The following is a 13,067-nucleotide window of genomic DNA, read 5'->3' on the forward strand; positions in this document are numbered from 1 at the left end:
GGCTGGTTGACAGTGAAAAGTTAGCCTATCAGGAGAAAGGGGAAGACAACCTTCTAAAAGCAAGAAGAGTACTAATAACAGAAAAAAATACCCCAACATCGCTGCCGCTCCTGCGATCAGGACTCGAAATCTGAGCGGGGTTCCTGAACCGTCCCTTTGACCTTCCCTCCCCCGCAGTGTGTGCACGCTGCCCTCAGCAGTCTCTGCCTGGCCTCGGCTGGTTGAAGAGACTCCACGTCCCTGTGCTACCATAGCAACCAGGAAACAACCTCCGCTCACAATGAGAAGGATGGTGCTGTGGCCCAGATCAGTATACGCACGCGGCCCGTAACAGAGCAACGGAACAGAGGGACAACAAGGGTGCAGGCGAAGAAGAGAGAGAGAGGGGTTGCCCAAGGAGGAGACAATCCAGAGCTTGAGATCAGTCTGGGTTTTGCGGTTTATTTTTTTCTCCCAACAAAGACACACACTGTCTAAACTGTGTGGCTGGTTGTTATTAAGAAGCTGCTGTACGAAGGAAAAATGTATTTCATAAAAGGCCCAGTGTTTGTGGTCTTCTCGGGCTCACTGCTGAGCTCAGGAAATCTCGAGGTGTGACCAGTTTTCAGCCTTCAAAACCAAGATGAACTGCCCTTGAGGAGGGTGGTCAGAAGGGAAACATGTTCACGCTCTCTCTCCTGAGCCGGGGCCATGGGAAGTTGGTCCAGAACAAACAGAAGCTAGAAGTCTATTTTGAACCAGAGGTGAGTCTTACAACTGAATAAAGGCATATTTGGGGGGTGGGAAGAGAATGCTCTGTTTTTCCATTTGGGGCTGAACCATGCGTGTTTTGGTTTGGTTTGTTAGTGACGTTGGCGGGGGTGGGGGGTGGTCGCTGGTAGACGTTCCCTCTTCCTTGGTTAAACTCAAGAAAACAAGGAAGTTTGCTTGCACATCAGTGTTGCTCCTGGGACCCTCTTCCTTCCCCTTGAGCACTCACTTACAGCCTCATTTGCTTTAGGCCGAAGGAGATTCCAAACTGTTTAGAATTCGGGCGGTTTGGTTCAAGACCAGAATTTCCACCTGGGTCCTGGGCAAGTTGATGGCCGTTTGGTTTTTAGAAGCTGTGCTCTGCGGTTGAAAGACTGTGTATGTTCATGCCATTTCAATGGCTTCCTTGAACTTTCTGGAATTCAACCCAGAAGACTCATTACTTGACATAGGCAGAAAAAATAAAAATAAATGTGTTTTAAATCTCATTTTAGAAGATTTTTAAAGAGGTGGCAAAATTCCCTTGTACTGGAATTTTATTTCATTGAATCCTGCTGGGAATAAGCAACCCAGTGGTGTTCTTTGAAAATGTTTGGATCACACAGAGATTTCCATTGTCATGGTAGCTTGTCGTGATATTTGACCTTTGCTATATTAAAAGACCTATAAAGTTTCAAAGGACCTCTGTGGCCAATGGCATTTAGTTACTTACAAGATAGGCAACTACTTTATAGGGCCCTAAATAGCTAAATTAGGTAATGTTACATGGCATCTGGAATGCACAGAGAGTCTCCCTGTGTAGAGTGATGCTTGGAATGAACGGTTTTCCCCTAGTTAAACTGCCAGCGAGTCCAGTTCTAATTTCAAAGTTATCTGCTGCCCTTGATACTTGTGACTACTTACTTGCATACCATACATGTTAACTGGCCTACTGAAGCCTCCAGGCATGAACGGCTCTGCTAAAAGTTCTGTGGGGGTAAAACAGAACCCTGCCCAAGGTTCTCCTGACTCTGAGATGTGGAGAACGAAATCCGTTGCTCAGAAGAGTGGTTGTGTCCCGTGACAGCACGGAAACAACTCACAGAAAATCGGTCACTGCGAAAGATCAAACACCTTGCACACGGGCGGTGGCTATCAAGGGGTCTTGGATCGACGTGGTTTCTTTCCCCTGCAGGATTACTTGAACTGGAAGTCCCCAGAAGATTATGTCCTGGTCAGCAAACCGCAGGAGGAGGGCAGTGCCAACCAGCACACCTGGAGCCTCTTTCTCCCGAAAACCTTCAGTACCAGGAAGGGGGCCCTGATCCTCTACTCGGAGGGTTTAGCCATAACAGCATGGACACCGGAGGAGAGGAGAAAAGGCCCCCACCGCCCCAAAGGCCGCAGGAAGAGACCGGGTCTTGAGCTACACACACTTCAGGACCTCAAAAAAGCCATCCTGGCGTACGGAAGGAGACAGGTAGGCAGAGCAGTCCTGGGTTTGGGGAAGGCGCTGGCCTGCGTGTCTAGAAATCCAGCTGTAGCCTTGGCCAGGCCTTCTCAGACCCCAGGGAAGGTACGAAACCCTAAGACCTTGGTTTCCTCATCTCTCCGATGGGATTGTACTCTGGGCCCTCTGGGCCTTAGAGTTGCCAGGGGGCGTAAACGAGATAATGTATGGGAAAGGGCTCTGGAAGCATCCAGGGCCGCTCCTACCACCATCTTGTATTTTCCTTTCTGCGAGAGTAACACAAAGTCCTTTTCAGCTTCAGACGGACCCGGCCAGCAAGCGTTTCATCAGAATCCTTGAAATCCTGCCTCATAGCCACAAGCATCATCATCACACCTCTGATGTTTTTGGCTTTGTGCAAAGGCGAGGAGGAACATTTTAAATATTTACCTTGAGCCCTTCAGCGTCTGCAGGAGAAGTTAATGAGTCTTTCCGTTCTGAATTTAATATTAAGGGAAAACGCTTGTTTTTCTGGTTCATACTTTCTAATGTCTTATGAGATGTCCACATGGTCCCTGATTGACGCAGGTGTGTGCACGAGCCCTTTGGCTGAGGCCATGAGAGAGTCTGGGAAGATGCGTCGCTTTATACAATTCTAGCTTATAGATGTTGGGTTACTCCTTAGTTTGTTTTTTTCTTAAGATTTTATTTATTTATTTGAGAGAGAAAGCACAAGAGAGAGCAGAGAGTTGGGAAGGGAGAGGAATGGAGGGGCAGAGGGAGAAGCAGACTCCCTGCTTCGCAGGAAGCCTGATGTTGGGCTCGATCCCAGGACCCCAAGATCATGACCTGAGCCGAAGGCAGACGTCTAACCAACTGAGCCACCCAGGGGCCCCGATTACTCCCTCGTTTAAAAGTCTGCTGGCTTCTCGTTCCCCACGGGCTAAAATCATTAGCTTCTTAGGCCAGGCCTTTGTCGCTGACTTTCTCTTCCAAAGCCAGCCGCACCTGCCGGTTGTTCTTACCACCACATTAACTGCGAACCCCTCAAGAACCCACCCGCCTGAACAGCTCACTGTTCCCCAAACACTCTGCACCCTCTTCTGATTGCATGCTTTTGCATCTGTTTCTATGCTCCTGCTTACCCTTCAAAATACGATATCATTTCCTCACTGAAGCTTTCTCCCCTTTCTCTAGGCAAAGATATTCCATTGCTCTCTCCTCTGTAAACATTCCCACAGCATCACGCATTGCAATGTATCTCTTTGTCCATCTGCTCCCATCTCCTTGAGGGCAGGGACCCTGTCTAAGTTCCAGAAAATAGTGAGTACCCATAACTGTTTGTGGAATGAATAAATCAATCATGTAGGGTATTTTCAGGGTTTCGTCCATCATCTCCCAGTATCACTACTGGGCAACTTACCACCTACCCCACCCTAGACAGAGCTTCCAAAAGGAAAGATTCCTGTGCCCCCTTTCCTTCTTTCAAAATACAGAGAAGTTTTTAAAAAAGATTTTATTTATTTATTTGACAGAGAGAGAAAGAGAAAGAGCAGCAGAAGGAGAGGGAGAAGTGGATGCCCCGATGAGCAGGGAGTGGGGAGCAGGGCTCGATCCCAGGACCCTGGGATCATGACCCGAGCTGAAGGCAGACGCTTAACCAACTGAGCCACCCAAGCGCCCCAAAATACAGAGAAGCTTAATGATGTGACCAAATGCTCACTGTCCTTTGTCTTAGAATCATGAATTCTCGGGCGAAAGGAAACCAATTGTTATGGAAAGCTTACTATTATTTTATAGCTATTATTTCATCCTCACGGTGACTCAGTGACGTACGGTTTTTCTTGCCGCCTTCCGCATATGAGAAAACGGAGGCTCAGAGGAGTTAAGTGATGTGGCCAATATCTCAGAGCTAGTAAGTGACAGAGCCAGACTTCAAGCCCAGGGTTGCCTACCTCCCCAGGACAGGCATGTTGGGGTCTTTGCCCTATTGTCTTTGGGCTTAGAAGGGCCCCCAGAGGTCATCATGACAGGCCGTGGCCTGTCTTCCCTCACATCCATTCCTCACCTTTACTTTGCTTTGCACAGATTGGGGTTGGGTACAGGCTATACACAATTCCGCAGACATCTGGATCAACTGGCTTTTCGTTGAATTTGCCAGTGGGAGACGTTGGAAGGAGACTGGAGAGGGAGGACAGAAAAAACCAAGGTATTTCTCCCCCTCCATTCTGTCTGTAGGTGGTGATCACCTCTGTGTCTAGCTCCCCACAGACAGGCCCAGGGTGGCTCCTCACCAGGTTTCTCCAGGGGACCCCTACCTGCTCCTCCCTCAAGCCCAGGGACGGTGCTGGCTTTTGGATCATCATCTCAGCGTCGCCTGTCCATCCTTCCGGCTTCTGAGCTCTCTAGTCATCTACGCAACCAATTCCCTGAATTAAATTTTTGCTGTGTTTAAATACTAAGAGTGGTTTCTGCATTCCTGGCTCGACCCTGCTGTGTAGGCTACCTTACTGTCAAGAATAAGAATACCCTTCACAGCTTTCCAACACTTGACTATTTCAGGCAGCATAAAGTAGGAGAGTCTCTTTGGGGATGGGTTAGACTTGGGCTCAGTGAAAAGAGGGGAAGTTCCCGTCCTCCCGTGGGACCCACCTACCAGGTTTATAACCCCACCCGTAACAAAACAGAACACTGTCACCTGCCCCCAGGTGGGTAGAAGGGAAACTGTGTGAAGAAATCAGAAAGGAAAGAAAAGAATAGTTACAGGGCGGAAATTTAAGATTAGAGGACTTTGTAGGTTGAAATAGGAGCAGCAATTTGGAGGGATTTGGGATTAAAGAAAATGAACAGCTCAGGAGAGGAAAGCTTTGTAAACTACAGACCACCATCTGATTAGGAAAACTACAGTCTGGCAAGAAGCTTTTTACATCATAATATCCAGTGCTCAGAAGGCTGTGGGGAAATGAGCTGTCTCATACATCAGGAGCGCACAGTCACATAAAGAGCTAATACTCTGATTCGGCATATGCTACTTTCAGGAATTTGCCTTAGGAAATACTCAGAGATGTGCCCGATGATTTATGCACAAGAATGTTTACTACAGGTTATTTATTACTATGCAAAACATTGAAAATAATAAATGTCTAACAATGAAACATTGATTATATAAATTATAGTAGAGTCATATAATGGATTTGGGGTTGGGGAATCAATCATATATTAGTCATGAATAACATGATAAAATATCCACAGTATATTCTTAGGGCAGATTACAAAGCAATATTCATCTAATGAAAATACTGAAGTTCATTAACATTTTTTGAGTATTTACTGCATTCCTGCTAACTCATGTATGCTTCCTATCAGTCCTGAGAGTGTACTATTATTATCCCATTTTAGAGGTGAGGAAATTGAAGCACGGAGAGCTTGAGACATTCATCCAAGATTATACAGTCGCGTAGATAATCACACCAGAATTAGAGCCTAGGCAGTACAGAAAACGCCTTGCTAATGTAATCCCAATTTTCAAAAAAAAATTTTTCAAAAAATTTCAACTAATTTCAAAAATTAGTTATAGAAGCAGAAGGATACACATCAACTTTCAACCATGCATGGTGGAATTAAAAGTCATTTTAAAAAAAGATTTTATTTATTTATTTGACAGAAATCACAAGTAGGCAGAGAGAGAAGGGGGGAAGCAGGCTCCCGCTGAGCAGAGAGCCTGATGCGGGGCTCAATCCCAGGACCCTGAGATCATGACCTGAGCTGAAGGCAGAGGCTTTAACCCACCGAGCCATCCAGGCTCCCCTTAAAAGTCATTTTTATTTACACGTAACTTTTTACCAAACATTATTTTTTTAAGTCATGAAATTTTAAAAATAAAATAAAAATCTACAGGGAATCTCTCATCTTTATATGGATTCCATATGTGTGTGTATATATATTTATTTACAATAGATTTCCTCCTGGTTAAAAAAGTAAACAAATAAAATAAAAATTTTTAAAAGTAAAATTACTGAAAAAAGTAAAAATCTGTCCCTTTGAAGGAAGTAAAACAGTGGCAGAGAGAGTGGGGTTAACCCTAAGGGAGGCAGGAGAGGTCAGGAAGGGAAATGAAATAGGAACAGTGCTGTAAATTAAGCCCACCAATAACCACGCCATCTATTTCTCAGGGTCAGTATTTCATTGTTCATATAGTATAGAGTTCAGGAGTTAAAAACACCACACTCAAAGTAAAAGAACCAAAACAGGGCAGGAGGGAAGGGGAGGTAGTTAACAGACAGAGTAGTACTACTTACAGAGGGATCTATTCTGGCTAAACTAGGAAATCAGGAAACCTGCAAAAACTTCCAGCTCATTTAGACCTGTGATCCTAGAGCCCATCGCAGGGAGCTGCGATTAAATTTTTCAACCATCTCCCATTATGTCCAGTTCCATACATGGATATAAGGGCATGGTTGTGGCAGTACATCTGGGTTTCATAGTTCAACATATACCTACTCTTTAACTTTCTTGATGGCCCAGCTCCTAACGAGCAAAGGTTAAGTGCTAAGTCAAGTGATTAGACAACAGAGTTCTCACACTTGTAGATACACACAATATGTTGCTATTGTTTTTTTTTTTAAAGGAGAAAATATTGTTAAAACATTCCCGAAGTGGTTACCATTTTTCCTGAGGGCTTGAATTCATTTGGCTTCCCATTATTTAGAATTCGAATAGCTCTAAAACCTAAAGAACCATTATCTGGGGCAGTATCGAAATGATAGTCATGATGATTCTCTTGAAACATGGCAGAATCTTCAAATACTTCTCAAATCATCAGAAATATGACATAATTTTCCCATTGTTTTAGTATGTCTTGTTCTTTTTTACAAATATATTTTAGTTTTATTTGGTTACAAAGAGTGTGAGCATTTTTGGGTTTTGGGGGTTTTTGTTTTTTCTTAAGTAATCTCTGTACTGTGGGACTTGAACTCACAACCCAAAGATCAAGAGTTGCATGCTCTATCGACTGAGCCAGGCAGGTGCCCTGTATTTTCAAATGTTTTAAAGAGTTATTTATTTATTTATTTATTTATTTATTTATTTAGAGAGGGACGGGAAGGGGCAGATAGAAGGGAAGAGAAGATTCCCTGCTGAGCACGGTGGCCCATGCAGGATGCAGGGCTCCATCCCACGACCTGAGATCATGACCTGAGCCAACCAAGAGTCAACCACTTAACCAACTGAGCCACCCAGGTGCCCCTCTTATTCTTATAGTTTTAGAATTTTGTAAATCTGGTGATACTTTTAAGTGTCCAACAATGGAACATAAATAGCATATTAAAAATAATTTGTTTCAAAATGAAATTCACAGAGCATCCCATTTCTCTGTCCCAGTGAGGGATAAATGGAATTCAGGTTACTATAGTTGATTTCAACCAAGGTTGTATTGCTCCTGCCATCTCCCTATAAATGCGGCTACATTTAAGGGTAATTATTATCAACCTGGCTCCACTGAATATATCCCTACACATTCTACACTAATATTCGAGCCTCAAGGTTCTTAACTGTTTATTTGGTGTTTTCAGCCAAAGTCCAATGTGCCTTCATGGCACATTCAAGCTACTATCTTATCAAGTAATATTGTGAGAAATGTGGTTTTTTTTTATTTTTTTTTAAATTTTATCTATTTACTTGAGAGACAGAGAGTGAGAGAGAGAACATGAGAGGGGAAAGGGTCAGAGGGAGAAGCAGACTCCCCGCTGAGCAGGGAACCCGATGTGGGACTCGATCCTGGGACTCCAGGATCATGACCTGAGCCGAAGGCAGCCATTCAACCAACTGAGCCACCCAGGTGCCCCGAGAAATGTGCTTTTTGAGTAAAATTTATTTTCCTGTCTTGAACATAATGGCTCATCAAACAAAGTAGAAAAACATAGAAAAGTAGGCAGAATAAGTTATTTTTTGAGTCAAAGACCAGGAGGAAGAAGTTCCTTTTGCGACAACCTAACACTTGTTTGATGATGTTCCTAAGAAACGGTCGGTGCTGACAGCTCCCAACAAAGCATCAAGTAGGCACCAAAGCAGCGAAAGGTTGACAGAGTGACCTGACTGTACTCTCTCTGCCAACTGTCCTCCATCTGAGCTGTTCCTGAGCACTTGTATGTAGAGCCTTTAGGAAAGCCAGAAGTAGGAAAGATCAAGAGTGAATCACGGTTCAACCATGGCAATGAGGTCCAAGGTACTGCCAGTAATAGCTAGCACTAATTGAGTGCTTAGTGTATGCCAGGCATTTTATCTATATAACCTCACTCAAATTGCACAAGTTTATGAGCTGGGTATTAGTTTTATCCCCCAGTTTGTAGGAGGAAACATTGGGGCTTGAAGTTAATTAACTTGCCCAAAGTTACACATCTGCGGGGTGGAGCTAGGATTAGAAGCCAGACAACTGACTCCAAAGTCCGACTCCTAATGCTTAGAGGGCCTGATTTTGAAGATTCCGCATGCTCCAGAGAAAAGAAGCACCTCTGTGCTTTAAGAGCAGTTTTTTAAAAGGGATCTGGGTCTTCCTAAACATCCCCTAAAACCATTTACAATTCTAGGAAAGCAAATCAGATTTTCATCAAAATCAGCCTGGGTTATAGGTAATATGTTCCTAGTTAGCCATATATATGATCCAGTTGACTTCTCTTTTTCTAGGCTTTATGTACTTCATCCACTGGGTCCCTTGTATGACCAACAAATAGAGAACATTTATACTAATGGCTAACACTTATGTAACACTATTATATCCATGACTGTTATAAGCACTTTACTCTTATTATCTCATTGAATCCTCACAGCAACTTTATAAGGTGTGTTGTAAAATTTATAACAAATTAAAAATATGTTTAAAAGTATATATATATAAAACATATAACAACTTTATAAGGTGTGTAACATAAAATTTACCACTTAACTTAATTTTAAATATACACTTCAGTGGCTGTAAGTACATTCACATTGTCGTACAATGATTGCCAGCATCCATCTCCTGAACCCATAAGATTTTATTTTGTTTGTTCTTTTTAAAAGATGTATTTATTTGAGAAAGAGAGAGAGAGAGAGCATGGGTAAAGTGAGGGAGGGACCGAGGGAGAGGGAGCAAACTCCCCGCTAAGGGCAGAGCCAGATACAGATATGAGTTTGCTGGAGATTCTCTTCCTCTCCCTCTGTCCCTGGCTTGTTTCACTTAAACTTCAAGGTTCATTCATGTTGTAGCGTGTAGTGTATCAGAATTTTTTTTAAGCTGAATAATAGTCCCCTATGTATAGAGCTTTGTTTATCCATTCATCAGTCAATAGACATTTAGATTGTGCCCATACTTTGACTTTTATGAATAAGGTCGCTATACACCTGGGTCTACAAATATCTATCTCCTCGGGCCACCTGACTGGCTCAGTTGGGTGTAGAGATTACTTAAAAATAAAATCTTAAAAAAAAAAAACTTAAAAAAAATCTATCTGTTTATGTCTCTGCTTTCATTTCTTTAGAGTACATAGCAGAAGTGGAATTGCTGGATCATATGGTAATTTTATTTTTCTTTTTTTGAGGAGCCGCTATATTGTTTTCCATAGCAGCGGCTGCATCATTTCACATTCCCACCAGAAATGCACAAGGGTCCCAATTTCTCCACATCCTCACTAACACTTGTTATCTTCTATTGTTGTTGTTGTTGTTTTAATAATAGCCATCTTAATGGGTGTGAAGTGGTATTTTGTCATGGTTTTGATTTTCATTTCCTTTCCATTGAGCTGACTTTTCATGTCCTCATTGGCTATTTGTATCCCTGTTTAGAGAATTGTCTACTCAAGTCCTTTGTCCATTCTTAAAATCAGGTCATTTTGCCTTGTTTGCTTTTGAGTTGCAGGAGTTTTTTATGTATTCTAGATCTTAATCCTTATCAGATAGATGATTTGCAAATAATTTATCCCATTCTGTGTATTCCCCTTTCAGTCTGTTGATAGTACTCTTTGATGCACGAGTTTTAAATTTTTATGAAGTCCAATTTATCCATTTTTTCTTTTGTTGCCTGCTTTTCTGGGGTCATATATACAATAAATTATTTCCAAATCCAGTGTCATGAAGTTTTCTCCTATGTTTTCTTCTTAAAAGTTTCATAATTTCAGCTCTTATACTTAGGTCATTGATCCATTTTGAGTTAGTTTTTGTGTATGGTGTGAGGTAATGATCCAACTTCACTTTTTTGCATGTAGGATATGTACTTTTATCATCCTCATTTGACAGTTTCTTAACTGAGGCACAGATGGGACAAGAAATTTCCCCAAAGTCACAAAGCTAGCAAATAATGGAGCGAGGAATCAAACCCAGGCAGACTGAGCTCTTACAAGAACCGAAGCTTAATTTTTGCTGTTTTCAATTCTAATTGTTATTATCTTTGCTTTTATGACATATGGCTTGTCAACACTTTGATGTTAAATGATGTGGTCAGGAATCAAGCAAAAATGGGACTATGGGAAAATTCAGGCCACTCTCTGATTCTCTCTCTTTTTTGTTTTAAGAATCACTTATCTATTTGAGAGTGAGAGAGCATGAACAGGAGGGGCGGAAGGAGAGGGAGAGAGAATCGCAAGCAGACTCTGCCCTGAGCATGGACCCCAGTGTGGGGCCCATCCCACAACCCTGAGATCGTGACCTGAGCAGAAGCCAAGAGTCGGATGCTTCACTGACTGCATCTCCCAGGCACCCCAATTCTCTTTTTAATGGCTTGATATCCAGGAACATATAGTCACCGAAGATATATGGAAGAGAGATAGTATTGTTCGCCCAGAATCGCAGAAATTAAATCTGCAGAGAAAACGGCTGGCTGAGAGTGGCAGTGTTTACACAGAGCTGATTAGAGTCAGGCGACGGGTGGAGAAGGCTCTCTAGGCCCAGCTGCAAGTGGTACACGTCTCTCCGTTCCCATTACACCCCTACTTGTACCCCAGCGGCACATCCCTAGTGTCTCCACGGCTGGCTCCCGTCAGACCCGCACAGGTGCGACAACAATGGGTGGTCAGTCTCTGTGGGAAAACTTGGCCTTTGCCAGAGCACACTGGCTCCCGCAAGCCTGACTGCAGAACAGGAGGCAGCTGTGTTCCTCCTCAGAGAAGAACTTCTGATGGAAGCAGGCAGTTCAAGAGCCAGGTGTTCAGCAGGGAAGGACAGGCATTTTGGGGATTTCGATTCAAATGCGCCAGCATCTTGAGGGGTTTTTAACTAGTCAGTGCCTAGAATAGTGTCTGACCTACATCAGAGGCTCAACACATCGTTGTTGCACGAACATGTTAGCTGTCAGGGTGTGACAGGGAAAGGCTATAACCTCTACCCAGCTGGGGTGTGCAAAGACCCGATTAAAGTGACTACGTCTTGGAGGAGGTAGAATTTGAGCCGAGTCTTAGGGTACAAATAAGTGGAGAGAAACCTCCCAGTCCTAGGTAAGGGAAGGCCTAGAGGGGAGAACCAGCGGAAGAAAGTCGGGGCAATGAGGCAGGTTGGACTCTGAGCCGGAAATGGACCTGGGGACGTGGGTGGGCTCAGATTGTGCAGGGTTTGGTCTGTTGGTCTTGGGATTTCTGGACTTCTCTCTTCACCCCTCTGTCAACCCCCGCACGCAAAGGCCGGCCACCGTCTGTGGTGAGATGGCAGCTGGTTGTCTGGGCTTGGCACCCTGCCGCCCCGTATCTGCTGAGCAGCCTGCAGTGGCTCCTTCCATTCTCTGGAAACCCTCAGTGGCCAGCACTGGGGCAGGGTGGACATGACAGCCAGTGCTCGGCGGGGGCGGGGGGTGGGGAAGGCACTTGGGGTCTGCTCTGCTCCTCTGCATACAGAGGCCTGGCGGGCACCGCAACATGGCTGGCCAGAGAAAGTCCCGTTTTGTTTTTTTTTAATTAAAGATTTTATTTATTTATTTATTTGACAGAGAGAGATCACAAGTAGGCAGAGAGGCAGGCAGAGAGAGAGAGACAGGAGGAAGCAGGCTCCCCGCCGAGCAGAGAGCCCCATGCAGGGCTCGATCCCAGGACTCTGGGATCATGACCTGAGCTGAAGGCAGAGGCTTTAACCCACTGAGCCACCCAGTGGGTGGGTCCCAGTCTCGGGACCCCGAGAAAGTCCCTTATTAAAGGAAGCACTCTGGTAGAGTGGGGACCACAGGCTGCGCTGTGCACTAATTACTCATTTCAGAAGAAACCAAAAGCTGGAATTGATTGGCAAAGCCAAGGCAGGCCTGAGAAGCCAGCCTCCTGCTGTCACTTATTTCCCCCTTCCAGAAACTCCCTTCCCGGCTCCCTTCTGTCTCCTTTTAGGTTTTAAAGAAACTTCTGGTCGTTCGAGGTCCAGGTTCATGTTAGGGAAGGAATTGAGAGGAGGATGGGTGTAATAAAATAAATTAATTTTTAACGTGTTTTCCATATATTAATATCATCTAACCATATTATTGGATTTTTAATTTCAAAAAAGAAAGGCAAAAAAAAAAAAAACTAACTGTAACTTTATGCCCAAGACTCTATTACCACTGTTATTAGAATTTTAATATATTTTCTTCCAGTTTTTCCATCATGATTATACATTTATAAAATATACTTTTATGAGATTGTAATTGTATTTTACATTCTCTCTTGAATCTGGCTTTTTTCTACTTAACATATTCTACACCTCGGAAATGACTGAATAGGTTTAACCCTGCCTGGTCTTCTCGGTAGCTCTAAGCAGGCCTTGGGCCTCTCTCTCAGTGCATCAATGACATGTGAGATCTATTAAGAAACTTCATAGTCATGATTTGAGAAATAACTAAGAGAAACCAGAAAACTAGAAAAAACTTAAGAGAAACTGTGGCAGGCAGAATCATGACTCCTGAAGATGT

The 13,067-nt window shown here is 43.6% G+C and overlaps 1 protein-coding gene across 1 annotated transcript in view; it reads left to right on the forward strand.

The window, feature by feature from the left end:
• Positions 1-659: 659 nt before the first annotated feature.
• The window catches only part of KIAA2012 (KIAA2012 ortholog), a 102,903-nt gene continuing 90,495 nt past the window's right edge, over positions 660-13,067 (forward strand). The window contains 2 exon segments of the mRNA XM_046019424.1: positions 660-743; positions 1,925-2,209. Coding sequence (XP_045875380.1) covers positions 660-743; positions 1,925-2,209 — 369 coding nt within the window.

Source organism: Meles meles, chromosome 9 (assembly GCF_922984935.1).
Source record: "Meles meles chromosome 9, mMelMel3.1 paternal haplotype, whole genome shotgun sequence".
NCBI lineage: Eukaryota > Metazoa > Chordata > Mammalia > Carnivora > Mustelidae > Meles > Meles meles.